The sequence below is a fragment of the Pleurodeles waltl genome, chromosome 10, assembly GCF_031143425.1.
Source record: "Pleurodeles waltl isolate 20211129_DDA chromosome 10, aPleWal1.hap1.20221129, whole genome shotgun sequence".
NCBI lineage: Eukaryota > Metazoa > Chordata > Amphibia > Caudata > Salamandridae > Pleurodeles > Pleurodeles waltl.
Genome location: NC_090449.1, coordinates 856,800,079 through 856,813,891, shown reverse-complemented (window position 1 = coordinate 856,813,891; position 13,813 = coordinate 856,800,079). Strand labels below are relative to the sequence as shown.

General features: G+C 42.3%; 1 protein-coding gene across 2 annotated transcripts in view; it reads right to left on the bottom strand.

The window, feature by feature from the left end:
* Window positions 1-13,813, bottom strand: part of CFAP69 (cilia and flagella associated protein 69) — a 340,683-nt gene that overhangs the window by 256,537 nt on the left and 70,333 nt on the right. For both annotated transcript variants that reach the window (XM_069211560.1, XM_069211561.1), the window contains 2 exons: window positions 11,918-12,027; window positions 6,598-6,674 (listed from right to left, as the gene is read on the bottom strand). In XM_069211560.1, the coding sequence (XP_069067661.1) occupies window positions 6,598-6,674; window positions 11,918-12,027 (187 nt within the window). The remainder of the gene's footprint in view (window positions 1-6,597; window positions 6,675-11,917; window positions 12,028-13,813) is intronic.

Here is a 13,813-nt window from a genome sequence, read left to right as displayed (position 1 = left end):
ATGAGTGATAATGGGGAAACCTAAACCTCCTAGGATGCCCCCTACTCAGGCCATGCCGGACTCCGCCAGTATGAACGTGGGCCTGTCACCAGGAACTAATGTCCTACACCAAATTAAAGCCATGCTGGATACACATTCAGGGCAATTCGAAAGGATAGTGTAAGCTATTTTGGATACCAACAGGCATCCTGGAGCTGAAGATAGATGCAATGTATAGACGTGGGCTGGTGGAAAGGGTAGATGATGCAGAATCCATTTTGACTGCAATGTGCACCACAGTACAAGAACTACAGTCTCACCTATGGGTCATGCATGTGGACATCACTGCTCTAACAGCAAAGGATGGAGATGGAGATGGAGATAGCTGAGGGCCGATCCAGATGGAACAAGATACACAGGCTCCCCAGAGCGCATGGAGGGCCCTAGTTTTTTCCATCAAGCAGGCACACTGCATACTGGGCTGCCCCCACCAGTGGGGGCCCCGTCGTATCTTGTAATAGCACGCATTTTTTACTTTAGGGACCAGGATCTGATCCTTCAACCTTTACACTCCAAGGACCCCTCGCAATTCGAGGGCTCTACCATCATGGCATACCCAGATTACACTACAGAGGTGCAGAGACATCATAACATATATTGTGTGGTGAAGTGTCACCTCCGAAACCTTGGACTGCAATACGCTCTTCTTTTCCTGATAAATCTGAAGGTCATTGAGGGAGAGGACATCTGCTTTTTCTTGCCTCCTGAAGATGGCTGGACATAGTTGCTTTCCAAGGGGATGGTGACACTGCCATTGGAGTCCCCACCAACAGAAGAATGGCTAAGGTTTCATAGAGGAAGATGCTACAAACATACACCATTCTGTTTCTTTTTTTTACACTTCGGCATGCTTACCCCACCCGGCATGATGGGCTGGGGTCTCCCCAATAATAACGTCTGACATGTCTGCACCCCCACGTAGGTTAACACAGCAATAAAATCTGATAACATGGAATGTGGTGGGGTCTCGCTACTCCTACAAAGAGGCAAAGAATCCATTCCTATCTTAAAGTAACCACATACAAATAGTGTACTTACTGGAAACCCACATGATGGCAACAGAACTGCATAAACGCCGTGCCTAGTGGAGAGGTCAGGTGTACAGGGCGTGTGGAGGGTTTTGATCTGGATAGTGCAGGGGGTTCAGTTCGAGCAGGTCATGCACAGGGAGGACCCAGAGGGACATTACCTAGAAGGTGCATCCCTTGCACTGCTGGCTATTTATGCCATGAATGCTGGACAATCAGCGTTACTAGATGGTCTTTCCCAGGCTCTTCTTCAGGACCCCCGAATCCCTGCTGTTTGGGAGGTGCTTTAATTGTGTTTCGGCTATCACCTGGGATCGCTCCACCCCACCATTGGTGGTGGAGAGCTGCCACACAGTGAAACTCTGCTTCAAGGATTTGCTATCTATCTAATGGTAGACTGCATGACATTTGGTGCCTACACCACCTGGATGACGATAAGTATTCTTTTTACTACCCAGTGCATAACCTATACACACAGATTGATCTATTCTTTTGTACTGCTGAGCTCTGTTCTATGATTGTCCTCTGGCTGTCTGCTCTGAATATTTGGTGCAAACGTTGTCTGACATCTGCCCGCTTTTATTAACACTGCGATGAGTGAGGGCTAGTCCTTGTATCCCCATGAGACGGCTACAACTGGAGGCACTTTGATATGTCCCTTTCTGTGATGCGCTGGTGACGCAAGTCAAGCAGTACTTCACGTTAGATGTGTGGTCTGCTTTACACTAGGCGGCAGAGTGGGACGCTCATAAGGTACCTGTCCCTGGTTATTGCATCTCCAAGACATGGGAGAGTGGGCAGACATCACATAGAGAGCTTCAGGCGAGGGAAGAGGAACTACAACAGCTGGAGGTGTGACACTGGTGTGCTCCGGCGGCTGATCGACTTCGCCAGCTGAGGGAGGAGCATAGGTACACCGAGATTAGGCTTCGGAAATTAAATTATAAACTTTATCTAGCTTGGTTATATGTTGAGGGTGACAGGGTGGGATGGCTCCTGGTGTGGCTGGTCAGGGACAACACTCACACTCTCCAAGTGACAACCCAAGTGATCCTTGATGAGTTTGTCACAAATAATTAAGGTAGAAGCATGAATAAGGCAAAGGTGCAGATGTTGGTGCCCCATAACTCAAATGTGCAATCAGTTCACATATTTATTCGAGTTCTTACTCACAGTAGTGTAGTGGTTAGATATTTCAGGGCAGATATACAAAAATGGGAATAGTTATTACCTAATTGTGTTTTTTAGTGAATCACAATTAACAGATCACTATTCTTAATGTATGAAACTCTTTCGAGCTTCATTAGTTCTTCATAGTGGGTTGTAAATAGACCTACCACATGAATATTAATGAGGTAGATGGCAATTTCTGTCTTACTGAGATTCACTGCCACCACAGGGATGGTGGCATGCTGGGTTCGGCAGACCACCATGTCTGTGACTGCTTTTAAATAAAGCGATAGTTTTTTTGGAGTTTTTTTTGTTTTTTTAAGCGCAGCCCATTTTCCTGACAGGTAAATTTGATGTGCTTAAAAAGCAAAAAATGTAACTTTGAAGTTTCATTTTTTAAGCGTAGGCAATGGTTCTTTGGACCACTGCCTGTTCCTATTTGCGAATGGGTTCCCACCAACTTTGAGTTGTTGGTAAATTGCGAATGTTTTGTAATCGCATTTTGGTTGCAAAACATTCCTACATAACACTGCAATTCACTATTATGAAGGGGTGCCCTCAGCACAACCCTTCCAAATACTGAATTGCAAAACCCAAATTGCTATGCTGTAACAAGTTATTGAATCAAAATTTGGGCTTTGTACTTCATAAAACGCTTTTTGCAGTCGCAAAAGGCCCGTTTCTGTGAATCGGGCCATTTGTGAATGCAACAATGCTTCGCACATCTGGTCCTTAGTCTCTTAGAGCGGAGGCCTGAAATGAGTGGATGCAGTCATTTGGAAGCCACCGATGATGCAGGGTATGGCCCCTATCTCTATAAGCGGCCTCCCGGATTTGCCCAGTATCAACTGTTCTCGCCCATGTACAAGTGGGGGCTTGGTTGCTGCAGTCCTGTGCAGCTGGTGAGATAGGTGCAGCCCCAATGGGGCTGAAGTATTGACTCCTAAGCAGGCCATGACTGGGCCAATGCTATATCACCAAGGCAGTTTCAAACCCAGCTAAGCGGATGTGATCCCCAAAGCAATCGAAGTGCCAACCAGACTAAGGTGTGGCATCACTTAGACTTATTGCGGTGCCCTGCCAGGAGCCCATTAGACAACCTGTAGCATGGGTTTATTCTGGCTTTGCTCTCACACAGTCCACTTTCTCTCGATGTTGCTCTATTCAGGAACTTATTGGGCTTCTCCTCCTGGACAGCCTCTCCTCCTGCAGGAGTCCTATTCTTTCTCAGTAAGTAGGCAGGCATGTTTCTCTGCATTATTCAGGCCATCACCTCCTTCAGTAGGAAATGCAGATTTCCTGGGACCAGTGATGCTCCCTGTCCCCCATGAAACTGTCTGTCAGGCAGAGATCAGCCCTGGTTCCGCATCAGTCAATCAAATCTTCTGTGGAGAACTCCTTTCCTTGGTCATGAACAGCTTGGAACAGGAACAATGGGAGGTGGTTTAGATTCAACTAACGCATTTTCTAGACATGGGATGTTGATCCACTGTCTTAAGCTTCTCTGATGGTTATATCTTGTTGTTTTCTGATGGATGGACCTCTAAAGCAATTAAGTTGGACACCTTTTAAAATCTAAGGGGTCGCAAGTGTGCAATCAAGTTCCCCACTCAACTCAGCTGAGTAACAAGCTGTAACAGAGTCGAGAAAGTGGCTTACCTTGGGTTACAAAGGCCATCTAGACATGGGACGTTGATCCACTGTCTTAAGCTTCAACGCTAATTTGGGTGGCTCGCTTTCAAGTATCCTCATAGCACTGTTAAGTTTCCATGATACCATCCTGCATTTCTCTTTTTCACATTCTTGATGAAAGCCTTGAGACTGTAATCCCTCTTGTTCACTATTTGGAATTAGAAATAATCTTCAGGAAATCTCCATTTGATGGGAAGCCTCCTCTGATAGTTATACCTCTTTGTGTTTTCTGATGGATGGACCTCTGAAGGAATTCTCTTGAACACCTTTTAGAATCTGAGGGGCCTGCAAGCATGCAATCAGGTTTCCCACCCAACTGAGCTGAGTAACAAGCTGTAACAGAGTCTAAACAATGGTTTACATTGGGTTACAAAGGCCATTGAAGCTAAAACCTGAGCTGCCATTTTTTGCTTTGTTTATCCTCTACCCCTTAACAGTTTCTTTATTGTGGTGGCCTTGTGAAAGATGTACTTCACAGTGTATAGAACATTCACCTACAGTACTCGACAATATTAAAATGCCAAATAATGACTAAAAGCGTAAAAGTCTGGGTAAAATCTTTGTATGATTAACTTTACCACCAAAGAATTTGCTCTATCCCACAGCATGTCAAAAATTTGAAAAATAATATCTGTAGAAAATGAAGAAAACATAATTCAGGAGTGAAACCACGTGGTTCTAGAGGAATCCATGAAACATTTGATGTAATCAACAGCAAAAAGTCCAGCTTGAAAAAAGTACTTTAATAAATTCATCAAATGTGGCAAAAACTGTGATGATTGAGTGTACTTTTCAGATGTAAAATAATATCTCATACACTCTAATGAAAAGACTTCCTGGAAGGTGGAATAATACACAAGAGAGGGTGACAGCCATAGCCTACTCTATCTTTGTTTCATAGAACTGGAAACAATATATCTTGCAGACAGTTGGACAGTCAAGTCTGATGTACAAATGCTACTTAGGGGTTAGAGCCATCTCAGGACTTAGTTGACACAAGCAAATTTACCTGAATGCCAAGTGAAGTGTTCAGACTACTTGCATCCTGCAAATACTGTATGGTTTCATAAATCACTTGCTGGGTTCTGCATAAGAATAACTATAGGGCTTATGGGTTGTGGGGAGGCACTGCCTTTTCTTTCTCTGATTTCAGCCTGGACTCTGCTGACAGTTCCTTGGTTACTGGTATTAGGCTGGACTTTGAAACCTTTAAGGCCATACAGGTAATCCTAGGTCAGTTCTGTGACATGGCACATGGGAATGGTTCCAGCACTTGCTCCTTCCCTTGAGACAAATCTTTCTGTAATGTCTCCATAGTATTCTCTGTGATGAGCCTGTAGCCTACTGCTGAACCTTCGGCCATTCTTAATGAGGCCACTTTGGCTCCACACTCTGGAACAAGCACCAAGTGGGACGAAGAAACAATTGTTCTAGTGGCAAGTGGGTCAGGACAGCTACAATCCCACCGTTAACTGATTTGAACAGCACCTGATACTTCTTTCCTACACTGAAGCAGGCATCTTCTTCTCTCTAGATTCAGAGACGATCACCAAATAATTTCATAACCAACCATGGTTCCCTACAATGTCCTGAGAGCGATTTCTAATCTTTCTCTTTTTTCAAAGGAAAACTTGATCTAAAAATCCTGAGATTTGCACCAGAGCCTCAGTGTCTTCTATTTATGCCCCCACCAAAAGATTTTTCAGCCTAGGCCCAATAGTGGCGAAATAAATCTTTATTAGCACAATCTACCGATACATCTCTCTGGTGAGAATCTTATATTGACATATTATTCCTTTCTCTCCAGGTCAGTGCAAGGAACTTAATACTTAGGCAAGCACTGCATACAATCAGACATTACATGTATCAGTGAAAGATGTCTTGATTTGATATCACCTTTTTACTTCTGCTGCAACTTTTAAAACATGCAGGCCTCTCATTATGGGGTGTTCTCTATGGCCCTTAAGAGTTGCTGGAGTTGTATAACGCTAACATCTTTGTCTTTAAATCCAGTTCCTCCTAGTCCACACTTGAAAAAGTGATACTGTAGTTACATGTATTGTTATATATGGCCATTAGCATGGCTTCTAAAACCAGTAATGCACTACTGTGACATGCCAACAGTTTGTAACAGAACTTGTTAACCACTGTTGCTAAGTCATAAAGGAATTCCAGGCTGCTCTGATAGGGTGGTCTGAGCGTCTGTCAGAGTGACACTGGAAAGCAGGGAGCACAGCTCCTGGAAGGAAGGGACATAGTGGTGAGGGTGGGTTATAGGAAGTCATGTATTTTTTAAAAATTTGGGACAGGGAGGAGATGCCAAGATATGTATGGCTCCCCCATTACTCACCTGCCGCTGCGTAGCTGTTGAAAGCAGGTGCAGATGATTCTGAGGGCTACACATAACATGTAATTATGGATGGGTATAAAGTGAATTACGGGGATGCTTTTCGTCTCGAGATTCTGAGTGACAACATCGACAACTCGAGCTTCGCTCTGGTTATCTATTTAATGTTACTCAAAATGCCTCTGTGAAAAATATTCAATTCACGATTAGCCATCCATAATTCTATATGACCATCAATGTAAAGAGTTAATTACTTTTAGCAACACTGTATGTAAACTAAAACCTCATGCCATGAAGTAGAAACATTAAAACATGTCTTACCCAATTGTGAAATTGATTCTGAGACCACTTGGGCATATTTTATTTCATCAGAGGACTTTGCTTTTAAAAATGGCAGCCTAGTAATAAGAGAAGTTCAAAAATCATTAACAATTACACCAATAGCACAATGTATAATAGATAATAATTAGAAGTAATAACTAGCCAACGTGGTGGGACAGTTAACAAACGCTCATTGTGTAAAACCAACAGGGCAAAATTGTATATAAAATATCAAACGAGAAATTATGAGCATTTGTAACCCTGAACCTGCTGGGGCTACAGAACACAAGTGACATAACGCTAAATGTAGGTTTGATTTTATTTTTGAAAATGGTAGTGCCAATGTTGGGGTGCAGTTAAATGTTTAGAAAAATTGTGTGAATGTTGACTGCATGACTGGGGCAAATTTGATTAGGAGTTAAAAATTCACATTTGGTTTAGCTTGATTCACACAGATAATATGTGGCCTCCTAGCACATTGGTAAACATATCAACAGTATGAATTAAAAATGGGGAGTTGTAACTAAAACAGATGAAGCAGTACAGAATAGTAATACACCTTTATGGATCTGACTTTCATGTGATCTCAGGTTAACGTGATTTTATTTCTTAGACATGGCCATAACAGGAAGTATCCCAGCCAGCCATAGGGGGTTGAACTGGATGCGTAAGAATCAGCCACATCTACTGCAGTGCACTCCACTTGAAGTCATTAGAATGTAACTATGGGGCAGCGCTTTTTTTTTTTATCTTAATGAGGTCCCGATCCCGAACATAGTCCGAGGAAGAGAGCGACGGAACAATAGAATAGGAATAGAGTTTATCAAACAACGTAATCCCAATCAGAGGCTAAACAATAGTTTTTACATGTGAAAAATACGAGTGGAGACTACAAGAAATCCGAGACTCTCAGATGTTGCACTGCAGATTCTGGGACAATGAAAAAAGTCTCAGACTGTCGTTCACGGTGCTGAACTCCTCTCCTGTTATGCAAAACAGAGCAATGAAATAATAAATGGCATGAAATCTTTATTTAAAAAATAAATAAATAGACAGCTGAGTTGTCGAAGATAAACAGGCATAAGTGATATTGTGTTTCTTGATATAATTGAAGTACGGTCAAAACGGTCATAGAAAATATTCACTGGGGTCTCCGTTTGAATCCGAGTAGATCAGGTACAGCATATGAAACAGCTGTAGATGTGCTGCTGAATGCTTTCCAGGAAAGGGTCTTTAGGTGGCATATTCAGAAAGCTTAATTACCAGTGTGATATGTTAGTACAAAAAGTCAGCTCCTGCTAGTTTACAAGAAGCTTGGGTGATCTAGATTGAGTCTAAGAAGTGCATGCTTCTAGCATTGTGGAATCCACGTGCCCTTGAGATGAAAATGTAATCTGGGAAATGTATGAGGGAACTGCAGCGCCTCGTTTTCTTCTGGTGGGTGTATGAATTTTATAGACAACAATGAGTTTGAAACTTGCTCTTTTTTGTAAGCAGCTGCTACAGATGTTTAAGGAGTGTAGTGTTGCTTCTTTGCGTGTTCAGTCTAGCCAAAGAACTCTGGATGAGATAAGGAGCGGAGAACAAGTAAGGCAGTGTGCCTCCCTTAAAGAAAATCACTCTAATCAGGTTTTTAATAGGTACAATATTTTACAGATCATTATAGTGATCTGAGGGCGTACTTATAGTGTCAGAAACTTCAGGGGAAGATGGGTTCGCCTCAGAACCTAATTGCTCTTGAAGAGGATTATTAAAAGCTGTTGGGTGGAGTCAAAGACGGGGTGGAGGTGGTAGTTGTAATTACTACAAGTTTCGGTGAATCTGTGACTGGCTTAGTGTACCAGAAAGCAGGAGCATATTGACAGCATTGTTACATCACTACAAGCCCAGGAACACCTATCTACCCTCAGCTCCTTATAATACTTATCATCCCACAGTGGCTGGTTGGACTATACAGGGAGTGCAGAATTATTAGGCAAATGAGTATTTTGACCACATCATCCTCTTTATGCATGTTGTCTTACTCCAAGCTGTATAGGCTCGAAAGCCTACTACCAATTAAGCATATTAGGTGATGTGCATCTCTGTAATGAGAAGGGGTGTGGTCTAATGACATCAACACCCTATATCAGGTGTGCATAATTATTAGGCAACTTCCTTTCCTTTGGCAAAATGGGTCAAAAGAAGGACTTGACAGGCTCAGAAAAGTCAAAAATAGTGAGATATCTTGCAGAGGGATGCAGCACTCTTAAAATTGCAAAGCTTCTGAAGCGTGATCATCGAACAATCAAGCGTTTCATTCAAAATAGTCAACAGGGTCGCAAGAAGCGTGTGGAAAAACCAAGGCGCAAAATAACTGCCCATGAACTGAGAAAAGTCAAGCGTGCAGCTGCCACGATGCCACTTGCCACCAGTTTGGCCATATTTCAGAGCTGCAACATCACTGGAGTGCCCAAAAGCACAAGGTGTGCAATACTCAGAGACATGGCCAAGGTAAGAAAGGCTGAAAGACGACCACCACTGAACAAGACACACAAGCTGAAACGTCAAGACTGGGCCAAGAAATATCTCAAGACTGATTTTTCTAAGGTTTTATGGACTGATGAAATGAGAGTGAGTCTTGATGGGCCAGATGGATGGGCCCGTGGCTGGATTGGTAAAGGGCAGAGAGCTCCAGTCCGACTCAGACGCCAGCAAGGTGGAGGTGGAGTACTGGTTTGGGCTGGTATCATCAAAGATGAGCTTGTGGGGCCTTTTCGGGTTGAGGATGGAGTCAAGCTCAACTCCCAGTCCTACTGCCAGTTCCTGGAAGACACCTTCTTCAAGCAGTGGTACAGGAAGAAGTCTGCATCCTTCAAGAAAAACATGATTTTCATGCAGGACAATGCTCCATCACACGCGTCCAAGTACTCCACAGCGTGGCTGGCAAGAAAGGGTATAAAAGAAGGAAATCTAATGACATGGCCTCCTTGTTCACCTGATCTGAACCCCATTGAGAACCTGTGGTCCATCATCAAATGTGAGATTTACAAGGAGGGAAAACAGTACACCTCTCTGAACAGTGTCTGGGAGGCTGTGGTTGCTGCTGCACGCAATGTTGATGGTGAACAGATCAAAACACTGACAGAATCCATGGATGGCAGGCTTTTGAGTGTCCTTGCAAAGAAATGTGGCTATATTGGTCACTGATTTGTTTTTGTTTTGTTTTTGAATGTCAGAAATGTATATTTGTGAATGTTGAGATGTTATATTGGTTTCACTGGTAATAATAAATAATTGAAATGGGTATATATTTTTTTTTGTTGAGTTGCCTAATAATTATGCACAGTAATAGTCACCTGCACACACAGATATCCCCCTAACATAGCTAAAACTAAAAACAAACTAAAAACTACTTCCAAAAATATTCAGCTTTGATATTAATGAGTTTTTTGGGTTCATTGAGAACATGGTTGTAGTTCAATAATAAAATTAATCCTCAAAAATACAACTTGCCTAATAATTCTGCACTCCCTGTAGCTGAAGAATAAGAAAGAAAAGAGTGGACATCCCAAGCGTACTCTATATTTAGTCGAGTCGCTCATTCCAGCTCTTTGAAGGAGTGTCCAAGTATTCTCGCCATGCTTCCCATTTTAGCTGGTGGGTTTGTATGCAGCCCCTTGTTGGATGAGATTGGTTTTCACATCACTATGCACATATTAATGTCATGAAGCCACTCCTCCTTTGTTACCGCTTCTCTATTGCTTTGCAGTGGAAGGTTTGCCATGATCAGGTTCACGTTTCGCTGTATACTAGTGCCTTTAGAGAATCCTAGGTCTTCTACATGTCCCAGAGTAAAGAGATTTCATCCTATTTCCAAGTGCCAGCATAGCACCCCGTTAGTCTACCTGTGAATTAACACAAGATTTGTTTGCACCTTCAGACAAAGTGGTAAAAAATCCCTGGCTCAGAGAGGCATCTCAAACAATTTGGGAAGTGGGTGCTTTTATTCTTTCACATTTTTCCTCTTGCAAAGTGCATGCACTGGATCTTGTTGAGTTGAATCAATTGGGGTTTAGATGGTATTGTCACTTCTTCATACCATACAGCCTGGCTTATTTTGCCAACCTTTCCCTAGACTTGTAGAAATTAGGTGATGCATTTATCATTAGAATCATATTTGCTAGAGAAACTTTTTTTATGGCTATATGTAATGAGGAGTCTTACTTTCAATGAGCTAACTTTGGATAGTATTTCTATTCGAGTTTGAATTCCACAGTCAACCAGTAAAGGGTCTCAGCCAGATGGCGAAACGAAATTAGGCTATTGAACAACTTTAGGGAATGGTTTATAGGCACAGGAGTGGGCAGTTTAAAAAAAAATCTGTTGGCCATGATAGCAGATTAAGAAGATATTTTAAGAAGATAAGACAGAATGAGGTGTCATCTCTCAACCCGCTTTCTGCCTGTGCTGAGCATAGCATAATATAGCCTCATAATCTGCTTTGGAAGCTATGGTACACCGGCCATTCAGCTCAGGCCTATAATACTGTAATACTGCAGCAGGTTTTTAATGCTGGTATATTCCGCTGTGAACGTGTATTTAACATTTACTGTCCACCCGCTGTGAATTTCAAAAATGTGTAGAGCGAGCTACAAAAGTGGGCACTAGATAGCCGATTCTCTTTGGGCTCTGCCAAACTGCTTTTCTATGGCACAGCTGAGGGAGATGCCAGAGCTCAAGAGAATTCCCCATCCCTCTTTTGAGGCTCCAGTGACACTGTGAGCTACAACAGGAGGGATTGAAGATGGCTAGCTGGTTTCTTCCCTTACATTGTCTCGCCCTCTTTAACCCTTCTTCACAATCCTTAACCCTTCTTCACAATCCACATATCCTGGAGAGGTAAGGTGAAAAGGAGTGCCAGATTGTGTGGATTAGAACATTTGAATTGTGACTGCAGTGGGCCTATCCTCATGTTTATAGGCAATGTTATGTTATTCCATTGAATTCAAAGGCACTCGACATTCCACATTTCTAATTGTATCTAAATGTCAAGTGTGTTGACAGCTGAAGACGGATCTAGAAGGCAAACAAACATCTGGGATGAATAGGTTTCTTTGCAGAGGGCCTAAAACACAGCTATTTGGGCAAGATTGCACTTTTGGGTTGGATCAAGATTACTGGCATAAAATCAGCCCATTTTGTACCGTACAGACAAGCATGTAACCAGAAAAATTCCCGCTGGAGAATAATCTTTGTCTGCAGCTATGTCATACATGCCATTTTGGTATCTTACTAAGAACAACCACACAAACTATACAGAATAAAGACATGTACTTACCCACATAATTTAACAATTTCAAATATAGGCTCCACAAACTCTTCCTGTTCAACAACTTTTTCTGCACAGATGTTTAGAATTTTGAATAACTGTTCCAAATCCTTGAGAGGCTTATCACAGTGTTTACGTTAAGAAAGCTAGATGCAAAACATGTGATCTATTCAAACTGTATTGCAAAAGAAATAAACTTATATCAACCATTCTTTAATTCCTTGTGCATACAGCGCTATGTTAGAATCTTCATCAATGGTATAGAGCAATGGAACATACATTTACATTTCCAAAATTCGGAGGGCACTAACAATTATCCTGCAATAGTGGTGCTATGTAAGTAGTTTTTTTCTGTGTCTGTAAAATTTAATTCCCTTTACAATTATTTTTATGCACTTTAAAAATCCTGTTACGTGTTAATCCAACTGTCTAAAGACAACACAAAGAAAACAAAATCCTTAAAGAAACTTGATAACCTGTTGGTCATGTGAGAGAAAGTACTGTTCTTTATAATGATAACCAAATGGCTAGATGCATTATCCCATTCAACACCAGGGTTGTGCAATTTGCACATTGACTGGTTTACAAATGGGAATGGAATTTGTGATTCAACCTATGTTATGTCAATTTGTAGAGCACTCTAATTGCCCGTGCGGGTGTCCAGGCACTTGAGAGGGGTAAAGGAGAATGGTCCCCACAGCATTATTTAAAGAGCCAGGTCTTCCACTTCTAGCGTAACTCTAGAATCAAGGAGTCTCTGATATGTTGTGGGTGGGGGGTCATTCCATGTTTTGGGCATGATGTAGGAGACCCAGCGCCCCCCTGCTCTACGTTTGTGAAAGCGGGGGGGGAGGTGTACAAGTGAGAGTGAGACTGAGAGAGGTGCCTGGGTGGATTGTGAAAGTGTTGAGGTATACGGGTCCAGTGTTGTGTAAGGCTTTGTAGGTGTGCTTGAGGAGTTTGAACTGGCTGCATTTGTGAATGAAGAGCCAATGAAGCTCCCTAAGGTGAGGTTCGAAGTAGGTGCAGCAGGGAAGATTGAGTACGAGTCTTGGGGTGGTGTTCTGAATTGTCTGAAGTCTGTTCAGGAACTGCTTGGAGATTCTGGCATACTGTGTGTTGCTGTGGTCAAGCCTGCTTCTGATCAGTGTTTGCGTAATGGTTTGTTTGGTGTTCTGTGGAAGCCACTTAAAGGTATTTTTGGAAGCAGGTAAAGCTCACTGGGTAACTTGTACCATCATGTTGAGCTTGTCATCCAGGATGATCCCCAGACTTCTAGAGTGGTCGGAGGGTGTAGGTGTTGGTCCTAGTTCTGTCAACCACCAGGTGGCATCTCCTGGGGAGTTTGTGTTTCTGAAGACCAGTACTTTTGTTTTGTCAGAGTTTCAAGCAGTTGGTTCTCATCCGTTCTGCCACTGAGGTCATGTAATGGGTGAAGTTAGTTCTAGTGGTGCCATCTACTTATACATTTGTTTTCCAAATTGTTCTTTTGCAGGGGTCTCAAAGTGCATATTAATTAGTCAGGTTGCAATCTGCAACTCCCTGCGAGAAGCTGCAAAGGCAGTGATGTAGACTGCAAAAGGCAGCAGACCTCGGTACTTGATTTTGCTTTCCCAAACATGAAGCAATTTTAGATCTTCTTTTAAGGCAGCTCCACGCTTTCTGTTGTTTAAGATCTATTGTGTAATTAGAGTTGACTTTGTGTCATCCCACTGCTTATCATTTATTGACTTTCTTGTCCATCTCACTTGCTTGCTTCTTATTTGATGGGTTTCCTTCTTCGCCTTGGGTTTGACCCTTTTCTGGAGCATAACTTCATTACTATCCTTTTGATTGTATGGCTTACATCCTTAATCAGCTCATATTACGGAACAGCAATTTTCTTTTTCTTTGACCACTCAAAGG